Source organism: Microcaecilia unicolor, chromosome 6 (assembly GCF_901765095.1).
Source record: "Microcaecilia unicolor chromosome 6, aMicUni1.1, whole genome shotgun sequence".
In the NCBI taxonomy this organism is placed as follows: Eukaryota; Metazoa; Chordata; class Amphibia; order Gymnophiona; family Siphonopidae; genus Microcaecilia; species Microcaecilia unicolor.
In genome coordinates this window covers 297825733-297847384 of record NC_044036.1, presented here as the reverse complement: position 1 = coordinate 297847384, position 21652 = coordinate 297825733, and the positions used below count along the sequence as shown (strand labels likewise).

The 21652-nt window shown below is 42.5% G+C and overlaps 1 protein-coding gene across 1 annotated transcript in view; it reads left to right on the top strand.

Moving 5' to 3' along the window:
* Window positions 1–330: 330 nt before the first annotated feature.
* The window catches only part of LOC115473218 (myosin-3-like), a 59629-nt gene continuing 38307 nt past the window's right edge, over window positions 331–21652 (top strand). Inside the window, 14 exon segments of the mRNA XM_030207999.1 lie at window positions 331–387; window positions 3437–3648; window positions 4676–4819; window positions 5298–5454; window positions 7163–7190; window positions 7281–7395; window positions 8502–8594; window positions 10468–10531; window positions 13865–13963; window positions 15088–15191; window positions 16737–16875; window positions 17167–17285; window positions 17377–17526; window positions 19872–20042. Of these exon segments, the coding sequence (XP_030063859.1) occupies window positions 3445–3648; window positions 4676–4819; window positions 5298–5454; window positions 7163–7190; window positions 7281–7395; window positions 8502–8594; window positions 10468–10531; window positions 13865–13963; window positions 15088–15191; window positions 16737–16875; window positions 17167–17285; window positions 17377–17526; window positions 19872–20042 (1587 nt within the window). The 5' untranslated portion in view covers window positions 331–387; window positions 3437–3444.

The following is a 21652-nucleotide window of genomic DNA, read 5'->3' as shown; positions in this document are numbered from 1 at the left end:
ATAGGAATATTTCTGATAAATATGCCAACATCACTCAGCTACTATAATATGTCTGTTATTTTGAAAACATGCAATCAGAGGGTGGGGAGGGGGACAGGGAAAAGTGTGTAGAGACGGTGATATCAGGGACATGCTACCCTTGCTTCTCTCCTACAATAAATATGTACATTTAGCAAGCTTTGTTATCATACAAAAATATGCAATTGCAGAAGCACTTCTGTTATTCTGCAAATAAATGCAACTTTAGCAATATTTCTACAATCATATAAACAATATGCACCCATAGCAACGTAGCTGGCTAGCTTATAACACCATGCTTCATTTTTTTCTTTTTAGGTCAGTGCATTCATCTGAGTTTTTTTCCTCCATCGGTGGCTGATCAATAAGGTGAGAATCTGAGGAGCACAAGGAAATAAATGCCAGAAGAAAACAAATACTATGCCCTGTTTTGCACCATCTACTTAGGGAGCTTTCAGAATCTCTGGCTCCTCTTTCCCCACTCCCTCTTACTCATATGCCCTTGATTTGTGTTGCTAAATAGGTTGGAGATACATCACAGCATAATATCTTCCCATTGTCTGACCATCAGTCTGCACGCTGAGATCAGTCCAGTACTGGCAGTGTAAGCGACTGCTGCAATAGCGACCTCTAGTGACCACTAATCGCTATGAGCCATACGGCTGCTGGTACAAGATGTATCATGTCCCTCTATTAACAGAAAGTGAAACAAAGATTGTAAGGAAGCTGACAGTAATAGGCAAATTCATTGCAATATACGTTGGTTTAACTGTAAAAGAAGAAGAAAAGGAGGTTGTTTCTATTTTTCAAGCAATGGCATTGACAAATTAATTTATATATGCTTTCTGGTTCTCTAATTCCGTCATTTAAGGGCATAGTTATCGATGTAGGGCCACCCTTAAGACGTTTAATTTGTGCTTTTTAGCACAAGTCCCGTTGTATGCAATGTACTAATAATTAGAGTTATCAGTAAAATAACACGTCTTAATGGTAGTTCATGCAGACAACTCCCCCTCCCCCCCCCCCCATGCATGTTGCTAAAATAGAGCAACAAAATTGAAAATATACTGGGATGGGAGTTATTAACCCAGCAGAATAACCAAAATATATTAGAATAGGAGTTAGAAAACCAGGAAATATCCCTTTACTGTACACCATAGGCACAGATAATTAAATGTATAGACAGTTTAATAGATGGGATATTACAATTAATGAGAATTTTTCATAAAATAGCACAATATTTGTATATGAATTCCAAGAGAGGCAATACAAATGTTTCTATCAATCATATTTAATCTCTGATAAAATACCAAAGATTTTTACCCTCCCTCCTCTCCTTTTACACAGTCGTGCTAGTGACTGCCGGTGCGATAAGGCTGACCATGTGGCTTTGTAAAAGGGGGAGTTGGCTAGTTACTGACAACTGCTACTGCTGCATTGCTGTGCACTAATGCTGATACTGCAGCTCCTTGGGGACAGGGTAATACTGAGTGTACCTGAATATAACTCACCTTGGGCTAAGGGGAGAAGTTATAACCCTGTTTATTAGTAATTAGATCTCATTGCATGAAATGGGACCTGTGCTAAACTAGCATAAGTTGGTGGCAAAATAACACATCTTAAGGGTAGCCCATGGTGGCAACTATATCCCAAAATCCCATGGCATAAAATCAAACCTATGTAAAATGATGCCCTAATGTGGTAGTAAACATTACTCAAATGCCAAATTATTTCAAGAAACATTTTATAAGACAAGCCAGGAAATCTTGGGGATCTTTTATCCTGCAGAGCAGTGGTTTTCAAACCTGTCCTTCCCCTGAAATTCATCAGGCCCTCTCCCCCTTACTCCCTGATAACATCTCCAAAATTTGAAGAATCTTACACTGGTGAATCGAGCAAAGGTGTCGTTGAGAAACCGGTAGGGCCATAAGACAGCCAACTTAGTCGCCATATTCTGTGCCTGGTCCAGCCTCTGCATCTACCTTTTCAGGAGCTCAATCCAGAGCCTATTACAATAACCTACATATGAACTGATAGAAGGTTGCACTTCACTTATCAAGGACCAGTGGCAAGTCAGGGTACAAGTGGCAAATCAGGTGTAGTAGCGCTATATAAATGCTATTAGTAGTAGTAGTAGTAGTTTCAAATACACATTATGGATATCATTACCAACCCCAGTTCCCTGGCTTCCAAAACTATTGTCACCTTAACTGGAATCAATTATTACTGCATTTGATGTGCCAGGTCTGGTGTGTTAAAAAAAAACTATCCCAAATAACTATCTACTATGGCCTCCAATGGGTGAGCCAGGCCCTTTCGGGCAATTCTAAAGAAGAGCACCTCCATTTAGTCACCCCAGTGCTACGTGGGACACATCTCTTCTATAAAGGCATTGTGGCACCCCAATTCTGATATAAATACTAGTTGTGTAAACTCACACTGGCATGCCTAAATTTAGGTATTATCATTTACATCAGGTCAATGGCAGGCATAACGGCTCATGCCTATGTGTGCCATGCAACTTGTAGTATTCTATAAGTTGTATATGTAAGATGGAGACATGGGGGGGAGGGGGGGAAGAATAGATAGAGGGGAAGATATAGGTGTAAGAAGGGGGGAGGAATCAGAGAGTTTGAAGTTTTAGGAATGCTTACACGATAGGCTCAGAATGTTTCTAGTTAGGATTAAGCTTTGTTATATCACACTAGATCATAGAGATTGAAGTGTCTAAATGAGCAAAGAGAGTTTTGAGACATGTTAGAGACATTAAGAATATAAATTAGCAAGGCAATACGCTTATCCGCATAAATATGTAAACTGATGTCTTTCCTTGTTTGAATGTTCGATTGCCTAATAAACAAAATATCAAAATAAAAAAAAAAGTAAGATGGAGACATGCCCATGCCCCTCCCCCATGTGCGTGCCCATCTTGCAGCTAAGCGCTATGGTACTTGTGTGCTTTCTTATAGATTGGAATACAGTGTGCTTATTCATGTTGCCAGTTTTCTCTGCACAAGACCAAGGCTGGTGTTAGACATTCAGGGTCCCAGAGCAAGAACTGGGGAGGGGGCCCCCCCCAAACTGGCCTTCAGCCTATGCCTCCTTCAACATGAGGCAAACTTGGGAGTCCCTTATAGTATGGAGGCCCAGGACAATTGCTCTGTTTACCACACCCTAATGCCGGCCCTGCACAAGGTACATGTAACCACATGCATCCAGTTACAGAATTGCCTTTCATATTCTTATTCTTTTCAAAAGCTAATAAAGCGTAACTGCTAAGACAAGGACAAGAATGTACTTTAAGTGGATTTAGAAAACCAGAAAAAGACCAAAATCTCAAGGCCTGCAGACTTTGTGTAGAAGATTAGTGGGCTGCCATTTTAGATGACACAAGCTAACATAACTCTTTGTTTCTTAGCTGCAGCCATGAGCAGCGACGCGGAAATGGAAATGTTCGGCGAGGCCGCGCCGTACCTCCGGAAGAGTGAGAAGGAGAGAATAGAGTCCCAGAATCAACCCTTTGATGCCAGGACCTATTGCTATGTGGCTGATCCTAAGACAGAATATATCAAGGGAAAAATTAAGGGCACTGAAGGAGGAAAGACAGTAGTGGAAACAGAGGATAATCGAGTAAGCACGAGTTTTGTGGCACCTCCCATCTATATTTTGGGTTTAGGTAAACAGGGCGCCATGGTGCCAAGTCACAGGGATCAGCAAAACCAATTGCAGTTTTTAATTTCTAGTGTAATATATTTGGAACTTGTAATTGTGTGTGATTTGCTATTTCAAGTGAAATAATCTGTTTGGCTATCCTTCTAGAAATGAACATTTGTGTTTCAAAGTATTTGAACAGATACTGATGTAAATTTCACAAATATATAGAATATGGTGATATAATGTTGAGTAGGTTAGGCAGCTACTGTCAATGATCTTCAACACCCAACGTACGGTGTCTAGGTTGGAAATAGAATGTCCAAGTCAGGACGTTCAGAATTTCCAGACTATTTTACAAAAGGCTTGATGAACACGGAGCCTTTGTAAGATATGTATAGGGCCACACAGGAAATACACGTTTGTTTCCCCAAGTGTGTTGTGGGAACAAACTACTTTATAAAGTTACACGTTCAAACAACAAAAAGAGTGGCATCGCTCAGAGGTTTGTATGTGTAAGTGCCAATTTTTATAACCTACATGATTAAGTACTGGATTTCACAGAACTACATGTGTAACAGTTATTAGTTAAGGAGCCAAGCTCCTCTACAGTCCAACTTTTACATTTTTCAGGTCCTTTCAAATACAAGGTGTTTGGCACAATTGCTCCCTCAAACACTCTTCTAAAGCCCTGGATGAAACCAGCAGCTGGCTGACACTTATGCACAGAGGGGTGCCCAATCTGACAGGGAATTAATTATATTTTATTACACATGTGTTTGCACCACCCAGAATACCTATGCATCCTGCAGCATTTGCATCTGTAGATAGTGGCACTGTGAAATCGACATGTGGCATTATTTACAGGTAAATGCCACTCAGATGTTCTAAAATGACCTTCTTTAGCCAGCAGATTATTCTCTGAGGTACTGTGTGTATATTGTGCTGGAAAAGTCTGAGTTAAGTGAGATGTGCATATCATATGATTTCTTTTTTCTTACCACAGACTATCAACGCTAAGGCTGACGATGTATATCCTATGAACCCACCAAAGTTTGATAGAATTGAGGACATGGCGATGTTGACTCATCTGCATGAGCCTGCGGTCTTGTACAATCTAAAAGACAGATACAAGTCCTGGATGATTTATGTGAGTATTTTCACAACACAGGCATGATGACAGGCCCGATATTCAAAGCGATTTAGCTGGTCACTGACTGGTTAAATCGTTTGCCTGGAGCTAGCTGCAAATATTCAGCGGCATTTAGCTGGATAAGTGCCACTGAATGTCGCGGTTAGTTTAGAACACAAAGCCAGCTATGTTGGGGGCATTTTGGGGACAGAGTCAGCACTTGGCCACGTAAATACTGATATTCAGTCATTAAATGGCCAGGTTTACCGCATAAAAGTCTGTCCTAGAGATGAGTATCGACTTAAGCAGCTATGTTTTAGCTGGCTTAAAAATAACCGGATATTCAAAGCTGAAGGTCCCGGCTTTGAATATCCTGGAATAACCCCATCAGCGGTGGGCAAAAATGCCCACTGCGAACAGCTGAATATTGACCCCAACATCTTTATTCCTGGTTGTAGAAAGGAGTCTCATGGATTTCTGTCTGTTCTTTTTGCAGACCTACTCTGGCCTCTTCTGTGTCACTGTTAACCCCTACAAGTGGTTACCAGTGTACAACCCCGAGGTAGTCGGTGGATACAGGGGCAAGAAGCGTCAGGAGGCTCCACCCCACATCTTCTCCATCTCTGATAATGCCTATCAGTTCATGTTAACTGGTGAGTGTTTCACAGATAACAGTGTAGTCTGAAGTGGAACGACAGAAAGAGACTAATATACTTGCCAAAACAGTGATGCTGCTGAAAACGACTGGCTAGCGCCAGAAGCGGAGCCAGGTTGATGGCGCAGGGGGAGCGAGAGCAGCATGAGAGTGGACTTCCACCGGCGCCGGTGCACATTTTCAGTGCAACACATTCAAAAACAAATAGGCGTCGGCACCGGCAGAACTCCATTTGGGGGAGCGGCCGCTCCCCTGGCACCCCCCCTGGCTATGCCACCAGGTATTTTGGGGGTGTTCCGGGGTGGAGTCAGCACTTGGCAGGTTAAGTGTCAATATTTAGTACTAAAACAGCTAAAGTCACTGCATTAACATGAATGTATAACAACCAGTCCTATCTTTATACAGTGCCCCACTGTCAGTATGGTGAACAATATCACGCTTTAAATGGATGTGGTGTAGCTGGCTGCAGAAACCTGGAAATTCAATACAGGCAGTGGTGTACTGAGGGCAGGGCGCGCTGCAGGAGGGGTGCAGGGAGCAGCTGCGCAGTTGTTGGCTCCACTGGTTCCCTGCTCCCTCTGCTGTTACTTCCTGTTCCGGGGCAGAGGGAGCAGGGAACCAGAAGAGCCAACAGCCACACAGATGCTCCCTGCACCCCAGCAGGTAGGAAGAATGCACCTATGGGGGGGCTTGGAGGTGATGCACGGGGGGGGGGTCGGGGGTCGGTGATGTGCCGGGGGGTGCTGCACCCGGGGGGGGGGGGGCGGTTGACGCTGCACCTGGAGGAGGGGGGTGGGCAGCCAACCAAGGAATGCCACTAAATACAGGTGCCTGGACATGGTCCAGCATTCAATTTCTGGGCATAACACTGGCATCAGTCAGCAAAATGCTAAGCATCACCAGCTAATATTAACCCCTTGTTTAACATAGTAGAAGATAGCAGATAAAAACCAAAGTGGTCCATTCTTTGCTAATATTTCTCTGTATAATTCTCTCTCTACCTCTTTCAAATGCTCAAGTTGATTTACAAAGAGCCAATAATATTATCATCAAGGAATAACAAATGAAAGCAGACATACAGGGGGTCGATATTCGACTTATTTTTCTAAACATAGAAATGCATATAGAAACTTGATGGTACGGGAAAAAAGCCTCCTCCTTTTCTCATTGCACTGGCATCCATGACTCCAGCACCACATTCTCTATAAAGTGTGCTGCAGTCCATCAGCTCCATTCCTTCCTTCAGGAATGGTGCTACCATATTGAGGTTTCAATTGCAAGAAGCAGGGAACTTTCACAGGATGGCTAGAGGACCTGCCTGCTCAAAAAGATTAAAATCACAATATTTCTGACCTCCCCCACACACACACATACACACACTCAATGGTAGGAATATGAGGGGTGGATTCCTGCACTCCTTAGGGAAATGTTGGTAATCAGTCCTTTTTCTCAACCCTGCCTCAGGGTTGATCGCAGTCCAATTATCACCTCCTCTTTCCCATAGCATTTTTCTGCCATTCCCAAATTCTAGGTGATTGCCTAGTTTGCCTGCTACTTAGGCTGAGCCTGCATGGTAACAAAGTGAGAAGAGAAAAAATTAGAGCAGAACAGAATTTGATAAGAGTTTTGTAGATGTCACCTAGGAATGCCAGGTAGCTTCTTGTGTGATACATCCCACTTACTCCTGTTCCTGTTTACTTGAACAGATCGTGAGAACCAGTCTATCTTGATCACGTAAGTACAGCTCATCACCCTCACATCATTCTCACTGATCTGTAGACACACTTCTATTCCTTACTGTACTGCTTTCATTTTTCTTCAAAGTGGAGAATCTGGTGCTGGGAAGACTGTGAACACGAAGAGAGTCATCCAGTACTTTGCAACAATTGCAGCCATGGGTGACACAGCCAAGAAGAAGGAAGGGCCTGCTTCAAACAAGGTGAGAGTTCTACCAAACAAGCAGGTCGTCCTCAAACGACTGGATTTCCTTTTCTTGACCTCTGATGGCCTTTTGAAATATGGTGCTCAAAATATATAACATACTCTGAGTACAGCCTAATGAGAAGCTGGTGTTATGGTAAAATTATTTCCTTCCCTTTGCGCACTGTGCCTCATTTAGATCCCCTTTTACAAAGCTGTGCAGCAATGCCAACAGCCCATTCAAAGTGAATGGGCTGTGTCAGCATTAATGTGCCACCAGCCACTAGCGAAGCTTTGTATAAGGGGGGTTAAATGAATCTTGACACATTCATGACTTTGCAAGCAGAGATCTGACAGTGAGCAGCCATGTTTGCCTATAGACTGCCTGTCCTAATCTTTCCAGGGTCTGTCTAGTATTATAGGCATTATCTCCTTTTTATTTGGCTTTCATAAGACTGCATTATTTGCAATGCAAAGTTGTGTGTGCAATTTATAGAATAAGGTCAGTTTCGTGCCTAGCTTAATTATTTAATGCGGTACTAATTGGTTTTAACAACCAATAATTGCTGATTAGTTGTGCTTTAGTTGTGCCCATTGGTGCTGTGCCTGGTGCAACTCGCCCATTGGTGCTGTATTCCACCCTTCCTGTTTTGCCACCACCAATGAGATGAGACATTGGGCTGAACTGGTCCCTCCCCCTACCACCAATATAACCTCCCTAGCTCTTGATTCCCCAAAGTAAGCAGGCAAACAATACCTATAGGTGGGAAAGAAACTGCAGTGTCCACCAATGTCTTCCTTCTTGGGAGGGACACCTGTCCTTAGTTGCTCCATTCAGCCTTTCTTATGAAAGCAGGGATCAGGTTTGATGTGTAAGAAAAGGGACTCGGTGCATTTGAAAGACACGATGTCTCAATATTCAGTGCAGATATTCTTAAAACAGAATGGCTTGAAAAACACTGTTCTATATTCTTTATAAATGTTCACTAAGCTCTTGTTCTCTCAATGAAACTGCATGGACTTTTAGATTTATATTGCATTTTTACATTGAGCGGTGTCATAGAAGTCTCTGAAAAATGCCTGGCATTCTGAAGCTCTTTGTAATGTACTTCTGCTCCTTATTAGGGCACCCTGGAAGATCAAATCATCCAGGCCAACCCCCTGCTGGAAGCCTTTGGGAATGCTAAGACCATTAGAAATGACAACTCCTCACGTTTTGTAAGTTTCATGTTTCCTTGAGCTCTGTATCTGCTGCTATACTTAAGGGAGGAAAGACAGGTGAAGTAAGGAAGACAGCAAGGAGTCTGGGAGGGGAGGGGAGGGGGAGGGGGAGGGGGAGGGGGAGGGGGAGTGGGATCTTCCATTCAGCCTTACAGTCATTTCTGTGTAACAAGAAATTTGTCCAAAGCCTCTTAATGGAAAAGGAGGGATAAATATTCAACTGGCAGCGGTCAGCAATTTTTCGCCACTGCCAGCTTTAAGCCCAGATATTCAATGCTGTTTTATGTTTGGGCACCAGCATTGAATATTTGAGTATTTGCAATATTCTGACATTTAAGTGCTTAGGTGCCAATATTCAGCTTTAGCCAATTAAGTTAAACCAGCCAAAGATAGGACTGTTAAGTACATAAGTGTTGCCATACTGGCAGCGGTGTAGCAAGGGCGGGGCGGTGGGGACGGTCCGCCCATGGTGCACGCTGCTGGAGGGGTGCAGAGAGTAGCCGCACGCCTGTGGGCTCTGCTGTTTCCCTGCTCCCTCTGCCCCGGAACAGGTTACTTCCCAAAACAATACAATACATTTTATGCTGCTTATTCTAGAAATAAGCCGTGAATTTTCTCCAAGTCCATTTTAATAATGGCCTATGGACTTTTTCTTTAGGAAGCCATCCAAACCTTTTATTTATTTATGTGCTCCTATCTAGCTGGATGTAACTTAACCAGTTAAGGCTGAATATTAGCATTTAACCAGTTAAGTACTGACTCTGCCCCCAGACCTCCCATGAATAGCCAATTTCATCAGCTGCACTATCTGGTTAAATGCACTGAATATCAGTGGATATTGGGCAGGAGCCTTTCCTGCCTGGTTAAAACACTTTGAATATGGACCCCGGAATCTTCATTACTGAGGGGTTGCAGTGAACAGGGTAACTTCATGAGTGGGGTGGCACATGAGGCTGCAGTAATGGGGTAGCCCTCATAGGATGGAATGGAAGGTGAAGGTACAGTGCAGGGGGACACTGAAGTGAAAGTAGAACTCTGACCAGGTGGGATGGATAACCAGTAGAGATGCAGCAATTGGAGAGAGGGAACACCCGGGGTCCACACAGGCTGCAGTGCTGGGATGGTGGCAATAGGGAGTAGCTGCAGTGAGACCTGGAGCTCATAACATCTTGGAACAGACAGACACATCACTGCAGTCCAGTGCCAGGCAGTACTATGGAGGGAATCCCCTATTGTCTTAAAGTCACTAAGTAATTTGTCTGTGCTCTGCATACATATGTAAAATAATATGTGAAAATAAAAGGCACATCATCTTCCCCAGCTAGCAAATGGAGAGGACAGGCTGCCTTGAAGGACACAAGGAAATGTCCCTTTCTTACTCAGACTTGTCTAGCAGTATTGCAATCACTGAAACAGAGAATACGAAGGCAAATGATGTTTGCAAGGCCCATTTATTACCCAATTGCAATTTCAGACTTTCCCTTTGCTTCTTCATAACTTGGAATTTTCTGTGCTCATCCCATACTTTCCTCAATTACTTTCTGTGTTTGCCTCAACCACCTCCACCGCGAAACCATTCCATACACCCCCCATCCTTTCTGTGAAGAATTATTGTCTGATAGTATTCCTGATTCTACATCATTCACTTGGACAGCCCCAGGTCAATTTCAAACATGTTCCCAAATCTCAGCTTCTCTCATCTTATCCCCCACTCTCTACCCAACAGGGAGCAGGGCGGGGTAAGGGATGCCTGCCAAACGGAAGACAACTTTTTAGAGTCATAGTTATGGCAGGCAGTCTGCAGTGTGTTTAGACATGTGCCGCTATCTTGAGGCCTCAGATAACAAATGTTCTCTTTCTTGTCTGCTAGGGGAAATTCATTCGTATCCACTTCGGAACTACAGGGAAGCTGTCCTCTGCTGACATTGAGACCTGTAAGTGGCAACACATTGTTAGAAAGAATATCTGGCCATGTTTCCTGGCAACATGGTGTGTGTTTGCGTGGCAGTAGCACTGTACTAGAACAGGCATGGGCTGTAGTCATGAATGGTTATCTTCAGGGTATGACAAGCCTGCTCCGGGTGTAGTGTCCCTCAGTATACTACAAGGGTAATTCTATACAGAGTTATGTGGAGGGGCATAATCGAAAGGGGCGTCCAAGCTTTCCTGAGCACGTCCTTGCAGGATGTCCCAAGCGAAGGGGCGGGAAAACCCGTATTATCGAAACAAGATGGGCGTCCATCTTTCATTTCGATAATACGGTTGGGGATGCCCAAATCGCGAAATTTAGGTCGACCTTAGAGATGGTCGTACCCAATTTTCAGCGATAATGGAAACCGAGGACACCCATCTCAGAAACGACCAAATCCAAGCCCTTTGATCATGGGAGGAGCCAGCATTTGTGGTGCACTGGTCCCCCTGAAATGCCAAGACACCAACCGAACACCCTAGGGGGCACTGCAGTGGACTTCAGAAATTGCTCCCAGGTGCATAGCTCCCTTACCTTGTGTGCTGAGCCCCCCAAACCCACTCCCCACAACAGTACACCACTACCATAGCCCTTATGGGTGAAGGGGAGCACCTACATCTGGGTACAGTGGGGTTGTGGTGGGTTTTGAAGGGCTCACATTTACCACCACAAGTGTAACAGGTGGGGGGGGGGATGGGCCTGGGTCTGCCTGCCTGAAGTGCACTGCACCCACTAAAACTGTTCCAGGTTCCTGCATACTGCTGTCATGGAGCTGGGTATGATATTTGAGGCTGGCATAGAGGCTGGAAAAATATTTTGTAAAATTGTTTTGAGGGTGGGAGGGGGTTAGTGACCACTGGGGGAGTAAGGGGAGGTCATCTCCGATTCCTTCCGGTGGTCATTTGGTCATTTAGGGCACATTTTTGTGGCTTGGTGGTAAGAAAAAAAGGACCAAGTAAAGTCGTCCAAGTGTTCGTCAGGGATGCTCTTCTCTTTTCCATTATCAGTCGAAGACGCCCATGTGTTAGGCACGCGCCAGACCTGCCTTCACTATGCCTCCGACATGCCCCTGTGAACTTTGGTTGTCCCCGCGACGGAAAGCAGTTGAGGACGCCCAAAACTGGCTTTCGATTATGCCGATTTGGGCGACCCTGAGAGTAGGACGCCCATCTCCCGATTTGTGTCGAAAGATGGGCGCCCTTCTCTTTCGAAAATAAGCCTGATAGTCTGATAGGAGGAGAGAAGGTCTATTTTAGCCTCTTATATAACAACATGTGGAGGGACATTTTTGAGATGACGTCTAAATCCAATTTTGGATGTTTTGCAAAAAATGTCCAAAAATCAGGTAGCAAACGTGGTTATTTTCAAACCAGAAAAAAAAAACTTTTTGTTTTGAAAATGACCATTTGCTAGATGTTTTTGTGCTCAGTGCATCTATCTTTTAGGTCCTTTTTTGATAAAAATGGGTCAAAGGGAAAAATGCACAAAAACAAGCCATTGGGATGTATGAGGGGCCAGCATTCTTAGTAGACTGGCCACACAGACATCCCAGCAGTGGGGCACCCTAGGGGTCACTGCAGTGGACTTCACATAAAAGGTCTCAGGTATACATCTCACTGTTACCCCCTTATATTGTATGGGGAGCCCTCCAAAACCCAACAAAACCCAACTGTACCCAACAATACACCACTACAATAGCCCTTATACCTGCAGGTGTCACCTATATGTGGTTACAGTAGGTTTTATAGTGGGATTTGGAGGGCTCACACTTTGCACCACAATATGGGTCTAGGTCCCTGTCTCTACATTCTACTGCACCAAACAACGAGGGAAGTAAAGGAAGGGGGCATCATGCCTTAATCCCTTCAGTGGTCACGTGGTCATTTAGGGCACCCTTTGGTCACTTAGTCATGATTGAAACAGATCTAGCCCAAAACATCTTAATTTTGGCCCTAGACATTTTCATTTTGTTCCATTATTGCAGAAATGAGGGTAATTTTATAAAATGTTGCCTAGGTGGAGAGAGCTTGTATTAAGAAACCTAGATGTTGAAGTATCTTTGTAAAATACTAGCTCAAATCTTGTTGAAGTTGGGGCTATGATGAACCCACATATGTTTACCTCAGTTTGAGAGCAGCTTTAAATGTACATTATCATGTCTATCTTATCAAGTACTTACATAAATCACAACTTCACCTGCACCACTGAGCAAACCTACCCCACCATCAAGTACAAATACCTGTGGGTCATTTTATAAGAGCTGTTTTACACAGGTATATTAGTATATATGTGCAAAGCTGTTTTCCACATGCAAAGGCATTCCTGGGGGTTCGGGTGGAGTAGTGATGAGTTGCAATGTATAAGATACAACCAGATATCTACAGTTGGCTTGGAACAGGTGTAAGTTCTTGGAATAGGTATGAGAGCATTTGAGCAAGAACATAAGAGTAGCCATACTGGATCAGACCAATGGTCCATCTAGCCCAGTATCCTCTTTTCCAAACAGGGGCCAAGCCAGGTCACAAGTACCTGGCAGAAACCCAAATCATGGCAACACTCCATACTACAAATCCCAGGGCAAGCAGTTGATTCCCATGTCTGCCTCAATAGCAGACTATGGACTTTTCCTCCAGGAATTTGTCCAAACCTATTTTTAAACCCAGATATGCTAACCACTGTTTTCACATCCTCTGGCAAAGAGTTCCAGAGCTTAACCATTCATTGAGTGAAAAAATATTTCCTCCTATTTGTTTTAAAAGTATTTCTATGTAACTTCCTTGAGTGTCCCCTAATCTTTGTACTTTTGGAATGAGTAAAAAATAAATTTACTTCTACTCGTTACACCACTCAGGATTTTGTAGACCTCAATCTTATCTCCCCTCATCCGTCTCTTTTCCAAGCTGAAGAGCCCTAACCTCTTTAGCCTTTCCTCATACGAGAGGAGTTCCATCCCCTTTATCATTTTGCTCTCTCTTCTTTGAACCTTTTCTAATTGGAGTTAGCTTTGGGATCCTATTTTGTAAAGGTGTATAGGCACCTAGCTTGCCTTTATCACAGAGGTGTATGTTTGAAAATTTTTTAAGATGCTCTGCTCCAAAAATGATCTCATTCTATGTAATGACCCTGGTTTGGTCATTTCCATGGAGTATGTTTTCAGATGAGATGTGTACATTTTCCTGACTTATTTTTAATCTTGTAGGCTGTGAATAACCACATAAACTTATGTAGCATCATTTTATTGCTGAACAGGACACTTAATCAACAATATGGAACCCGTTTGTGTGCTTCTATTTTACAGATTTGCTGGAAAAGTCAAGAGTAACTTTCCAGTTAAAAGCTGAAAGAAGTTATCATATCTTTTATCAGATTCTGTCCAACAAGAAGCCAGAACTGATTGGTGAGTATATAGGGGTAGAAAGGTTATAACCAGAGCCACCAATTATCTATGATTCTGTGGCTTAAACAAATAGTGCCAAATCTGGACCACACCACACAACGCCGAAAATAATGGGCCTACCTGCACTTAGGTCCTGAGTTTTCCAACAGGATCCAAAAAGTGCCTGTTTAAAGTCTATTTTATAAAACTGACATAGGCCCTAGCCCCAGGATTCTATATATAGCAACTAAAGTTATGCATGCAAATTGCGCACATAACTTAATTGATTAACAAGCCAATCAGCGCTGATATGTGGCCACTAACAAGCAATTATTGGCACTAATTGGCTCTAATTAGAATTTATGCGCACAACTTGTTAAACGTATTCTGTAAGTGGTGTGCATAAATTCTACTGTGCAGATCTCGAAAGGGGCGTGGCCATGGGAGGAGCATGGGCAGGTTGTGAGCATTCCTAAAATTTATGCACAGTGTTATAGAATATGCCTAATTTGCACCTAAGTAAGGCATAGGATTGTACACCAAGTTTTAGCTGGAGTAAATGTCTGCGCCTAAATTTTAGACCTGGGGTCGGGTGCTAGGTGTATACTATAAACTGCACTTAACTTTAGGCAAGGTTTATAGAATAGTGCTAAGTGTGGCTTTTTTTGATGCCAATTTATTTAGGCGCCGTATATAGAATTCCCCCCATATGGCTTTATAAAATAGGTGCAGTGGCGTAGCAAGGGCGGGGCGGTGGGGGCGGTCCACCCCTGGTACACGCCTCTGGGGGAGTGTCGGTTCCGCTGGTTCCCTGCTCCCTCTGCCCCGGAACAGGTTACTTCCTGTTCTGGGGCAGAGGGAGCAGGGAACCAGCGGAACCGACACCCCCCCCAGCGGCATTGTATATATCGGGTTACATTATTATTCTATAAAGGAAAGTAAATATCTAATCTCCTTTCTAGAACAGGCCCCACATTGGCACCCCTATATATAGGATTCTCCTCTATATGTATATTTAATGCTGGCATCAACATTAATTAAGCTAATTTCCACCACCAATGAATATTATTACGCCCTCAGTTTTTTCCGTTTCTGTCATGTTGTGCTATAACTCTCAGACTAAACATAATTCCCTTTCTTTGCAGATATGCTTCTCATCACCACCAACCCCTTTGACTATCCCTATATCAGTCAGGGGGAGATCACGGTGCCAAGCATCGATGATACTGAAGAATTAATGGCAACAGATGTAAGTGTGATGCATGAGTACAGACACTGGCATCATGTAATAAAGAACTGAGATATAACACAGGGCAGAGACACTTCCATCATGTAAGAGAGTAGATTATGCAAATTAGGATTGCTTGGTCCATGGTCCATCCAGTCTGCCTTGTTATCTGGTTTTCTGCCACTTGAGACAGAGGAGCATCTAAAGTTCTAAACTTAAACCAACATGAGCTTTCCTAATGCCTTTTACCAATCCTCTTAAGTTTGTCACTGTCCCTATATCTGTGCCAAGTATATTCACATTCCATCATCACACTGGCCTCCACAGTCTCCATTGGTAGATAGACATTGTCATCTCATCTTTCTCTTTGGTCCTTATAAATTCCATACTTAATCCAACGCCTAGCCCTCCTGCTGTGTTCAATCAACAAAATTTGTAATAATCCAGATATCTACCAAAACTGTGATCTGCACCTCTGGCTGCCTTGTATGATCCCCAAAACCTATGTTTACTGTCTGTATATATTCCATGCCATATTTCAATTTTACTATGAGAAATTAAGAAAGAATAAGGGGCATAGTTATCAACGTAGGCTACTGTTGAGATGAGTTCCTTTGCCACTAAATTGTACTATTTTAGTACAGGTCCATATGCAATGAGACCTAGCTACTAATTACCTGGGTTAGCAGTAAAATAAGTCATCTTAACCATAGCCCATATTGATAACTTTCCCCTTAATTAAAGAAAAAAAATGTCTCTAGTAATTTAAATTACTGCTGTATGTAACAAAAGTGAACCATGTATAGGACATTCAAGCCATTGTGGCGTCACTGATAAGGTTGGCTCTTAGGCATTATTGGAATGAGGCATTATGACATCACAATCTCAGCTCTGATTACCAGAGACTGAAACTCTTCAAACTAAGGAAGGAAGTTATTAAAGTGGGCTTCCATTAAGACAGGTTATTTTATCACTAACTCATGCTATTTTAGCTATATTCAATGGGACCTAGTTACTAATAACTGGAGTTAACAGTAAAATAACATATCTTAACTATAGCCCACATTGATAACTTCCCCCTTAAATGGCTTAACCTTTACTTGTTTCTCTGCCTGCCAGACAAAGAGGCCAGTATGAGCTGAATCACTATACAAGCATGGACCCTGTTCTTTTTTTCTGCAATAGTTTTATCTTTGCCTATTTGCAATACAGAAAGGAAAAAAAAGTTGTATCAATGCATAGACCAGCTTGGAATAGGTAACCAGGATCCTATAAGTAGAATGGTCCCAAAAAAAGCATTCAAAATACAGCTTATCTAGCTCAGAAATGTGCATAGAAAAATATGAGGCAAAATGATACAGTTCAGAGAGGCACAGAGGTGTAGCTGGGCTTGGTTCTTCCACTGCCTCTACTGGACTCCTTATGTTCAATGGCCAACCACTTGAAAATATGAAAAAATATAGTGCAAATAAAGATTCACTAGGAATTCTCAGTCACTAATATTATAGCTGTCTCAGAAGTAATGTGAAAACCCAGTTGATAACATACTCCATTTCTTTTATGCAGACTGCCATTGACATCTTGGGCTTCACTAATGAGGAGAAAATGGGTATCTACAAGCTGACTGGAGCTGTGATGCACTATGGTAACATGAAGTTCAAGCAGAGGCCAAGAGAAGAGCAGGCTGAGCCTGACGGCACTGAAGGTATCATCTGTAGCATTACTTCTGTAATTTACCGATATTCTGTATTAGTACAAGAACTTCATTGTGTGTGGAAGTGGCCTGTTGCATATTGTACAGTACTTCTTTTGAGTTTACTTCATGCTCATAGTGTCTCCATTTTTCCCACTTTGGTGGGTGTTTTCTCTGGGTCACAGCTTAGAGGGAACCAGTAATTGAACTAGGCACTAAATGTAGGTACAGCTTATATAATTAACTTTTGCGCCTTTAACAGAGCTGTTTTTGACTGTTCTGTATTTCTCTCCTCACTTATAGTGGCTGACAAATCAGGATACTTGATGGGCCTGAACTCAGCAGATTTGCTCAAAGGCTTGTGTTTCCCAAGAGTAAAGGTGGGGAATGAATTTGTCACTAAAGGACAGACAGTGGAGCAGGTAAGTGTGTATTTAGGACGGCACATGCACAGTCTCTAAGTGACATCGCATTGCAGATGATGTGTTTAAAGCCGTTTCTTCTCTCCTCCAGGTACATCACAATGTAAATGCTCTGTCAAAATCCGTCTATGAGAAACTATTCTTGTGGATGGTGACCCGCATAAACCAACAGCTGGACACGAAGTTGCCAAGGCAGCATTTCATTGGGGTGCTGGACATTGCTGGCTTTGAGATCTTTGAGGTTTGTAACTAAATATATTCTTTCTCAGTTTATTTGCTGGTTAATACACCTTTTAAGATTTAGATGGCAAGATACAGATGCCAAACGGGGTTTCAATTCCTGTGTTTCAAAGCATTCTGGGAATTTCTGTGAAGTAGAGATTTAGAATCAGGATCACTTGTTCCTTATAATCTGAAACTGTCCACCGACCTAAGCTATTGCACAAAGGTTAATCATTTCTCCAATGCTGATGCTGCCCCTAGGGAAAAGGAGTGACTGTCAACAGTGGCATCTAGAGGCCAGATTCATGAACTACAATTGTGAGTTAAAGGAATTGGTTTTGTGACTCCTGGTTGAGGACTGTCACTGTGATGACTAGATTAAAAACAGGTGTAAAATACTCTTGGAAGATGTAAATAAAGGCTCATGAAACCAGTTTCCAGGCCAAATTCTTGTGGAGCTGGAAGAATAAAGCACATGGTGAAAATATTTTGTTACTCAATGCATAGTTAAACTCTGGAACTCATTGCCAGAAGATGTAACATACATTGAGAGCAGTTAACATAGCCATGTTTAAAAAAGGTTTGGACAAATTTCTGGAGGTGAAGTCCATAAACTATTATTAAAGTAGACCTGGGGAAAGCCACTACTTATCCCTGGAGGTAGATAGCATGGAATTCCCGTATTCTTTGGGATTTTGCCAGATACTTCTAATCTGGATTGGCCACTGCTGGAAGCAGGATACTGGGCTAGATGGACCTTTGGCAACTCTTGTGTTCTTATGGTGAAAACTACTAGACTAAAACACTTCTAAAAACAGCAACTATGGAGGCGATAATGAAAAGCAGACAGGGATGAGACAATGTGAGCTTTCTGCTGGGATCAGCATTAAAGAATAAGCATAAATAGGATAAAACTTTGTACATATGAGAAGAATTCTGAGGCCAGTAACTTGAAAATTCAGCCCATTTACTAACGTGGCAATATTCAGCCTGCAGCACCCAGCGTTTTTTTTTAAATACTGGCCACTGCGGTTTATTTTATACCCACATATTGAGTGCTGGGTTGTGCCTAGATATTGACGCTGTAATCAAGGTACTGATGATATTCAGCCACTTTTTGTTGCCTAACTTTATCCAATTAGTTACATGGTTAGTGGACTAAAATCACCACTAACCCCTGGCTCTGCCTAGACTCTGCCCCTGGACCACCTTGGTGCTGCCTGGATAATGCTGAGGCTCTCTGCCTACATGTTCAGCAGCGCTATCCAGAAATTGTATGATGTGACACCCACAACAAAACAAAGAAGAAAAAACTCCGCAGAAGATGCATAGGAAAACCAAACAGTGGACTGGGTCTGTAATTAATAAAGGATCAGACTTGGACCTGTAGCCACGTCTCTGTTTTTTTTTTTTTTGCCATCTCTGCTATTTGATTTCATCATGTGACATCCACCAGCAAGCTGTTTCAGGAGTGGCCTCCACACTCTGGAAGTCACTCCCTGAGGGGGCTATTCCTAACTGAAGATTATCTCTACTTTATAGAAGCGGATGAAAGTCTGGCTCTTCTGCTAGGCCTTTAAGATATGTGGTGACTCCATATTCAAACTAGATTGTCACACACCTTGTAAATAAAACCAATTCCACATACCTTATTCAACAGTACATGTAGTTTGCCTTCAATTCATCCCAATGACTTCGTCCTTCTACCCATCTTATCTGTCTATAGGTCTCAACTGCACTTGCCTTCTTGGTTGTCTATCAAGGTGTTTTATTTGTATTGTATTGACATTGTCAGTATCAAATATGGATTTCCTTCTATGCTGCCTATTATGAGTATATCATTTGGACAGCTTCCTAAAGGAAAAGTCCATAGACCGTTATTAAATGGACTTGGGGAAAATCCACTATTTCTGGGATAAGCAGTATAAAATGTTTTGTACATTTTTGGGATCTTGCCAGGTACTTGTGACCTGGATTGGCCACTGTTGGAAACATGATGCTGGGCTCGATGGACCTTTGGTCTTTCCCAGTATGGCAATACTTATATACTTATGCATTCAATTGGCATTTATCATATTTCTGTTATATGATTGTTCTGCTTTACTGTTTTGATGTGTATATTTCTGATACTGCATCATGTTAATCCTTTTACTAGGATTTAATTTGCCATTTCCAAGTTTACCTCACTGATTGTAATTATGCTTATATTTGGTCATTTTACTATTGTTATGCTATTAACATAATTGTTTGTATTTCAAGCTATATCTGTTGTACACCATGTTGGATGCATTTCTTTACATCTTAATAGATTTATTCTTTATAGACACTGCCACTAAAAATATTAATTTGAAATTGTCTTATCAGTATAACAGCTTTGAGCAGCTGTGCATCAACTTCACCAATGAGAAACTGCAACAGTTCTTCAACCACCACATGTTCGTCCTGGAGCAGGAGGAGTACAAGAAGGAAGGCATTGAATGGACATTCATTGACTTTGGAATGGACTTGGCTGCCTGCATTGAGTTAATTGAAAAGGTAACATCCCACAAGCAACCTACAAGCAGATCAGAAACATAGAAACATAGGTGTCGATATTCAAGGGGTTAACTGGACAGCAGAGCCTCCTACTTTGCTGAACTGGCTGACCACCAACATTCAGCAGCACTTATCCGGCTAGTGCCTCTGAATATCTCCACTAACTGGCTATTCCCTACCGGCTAGGTTAGGGGCGGGCTGGGGACACAGCAGCAACGTAGCTGGTTATCCACGGATTATATGTAGCGCGCCTAGAGATCCACGCCAAAATTGATGCGGATTCTATAACAATTTGTGTAACTTAACAAGCTAATGAGTGCTGATAACAGCACTTAATAAGCAATAATGAGCACTAATTGGCACTTATTAGAATTTAGGCACACAACTCGCTAAGGGTATTCTGTAACAATGTACACCGAACTTCTAATGCGCACAGGCAAAAAGGGGTGTGGTTATAGGTGGGGAAATGGGCATTTCATGGGTGTTTCAAAATTTATGTGCCTAGTTATAGAATATGGCCCAGTGCACCTAAATCTATGCGCCGGGATTTATGCCACATTTTCATTGGTGTAAATGGATGCTCGTAGATTTAGACATGAAATATCAACTAAGCATATTCTATAGTCAGCCCCTAAATCTAGGCAGTGATTACAGAATACGCTTGGCACTGATTTCAGCACTGATTTTTTTAGGCACCATATATGGAATGTCCCCCTTAGCAGCTATATTCAGTATGCTAATTGATTAAGTAACCATGTAAAGTTAGGGCGGCAAAACAACTGTCTTAGGGACTAGATTCAGTAAACTGTGTTTAAATAAGCAGAGCCACAAAAATCCACACGGAGCACTGTTCTATAAACTGTGCTCCAAGTTGGGCACCATTTGTAGAATAGCGATTAGAAATTATTTCCATGCCAACCTTTGGGTGCGAGGATTTACGCCATCTGGTGTAAATCTTGGAGAGTAATTTATGTGCGGATCCCCAATATTCAGTAATGCTGCACGCATCTTTAGTGATCACCCCGATCTGCCCATGCCCCTCCAATGGCCACACCCCTTATGGTTTGCGCACTATAAGATTTGCACACGGACCTTTTGTAGAATAGCGCTTAGCAAGATGCATGTGCAAATCCAAATTGTTGCCAATTAACGCCAATAATGTATTGCTAGTACCCAATTATTGGCATTAATTGGCTCATTAGCCAATTTAGTTGTGCACATGTCTCAGGATACCACTCAGTTTTGTGTGTCATTTATAGATCTTGACTGGGTTAAGCAGTAGTAAACCAGGCAGCTGGCGCTTAATCTTATGGGGAGTATCCTTGACAGCGTTTGCGAAACATGAATCATGTCGGATTAATGGTCCCCAACCCAACATTGTTTCTAGCACTAATTCCCAGATGAGTATCAGTATAAGGCTGTATGAAGAATTTAAACGTTTCTCTCAGGATAGCTCTTCACAAATGTTAAAGTTATTAATATATTTGTAAAAAAGGCCCGTTTCTATTTGAAGGGAAACGGGTGCTAGCAAGGTTTTCCTCTGAGTGTGTATGTTTGAGAGAGTGACTGTGTGAGAGAGGCTTCTGTTCCTGCTGCTGTGCATTCCCCGT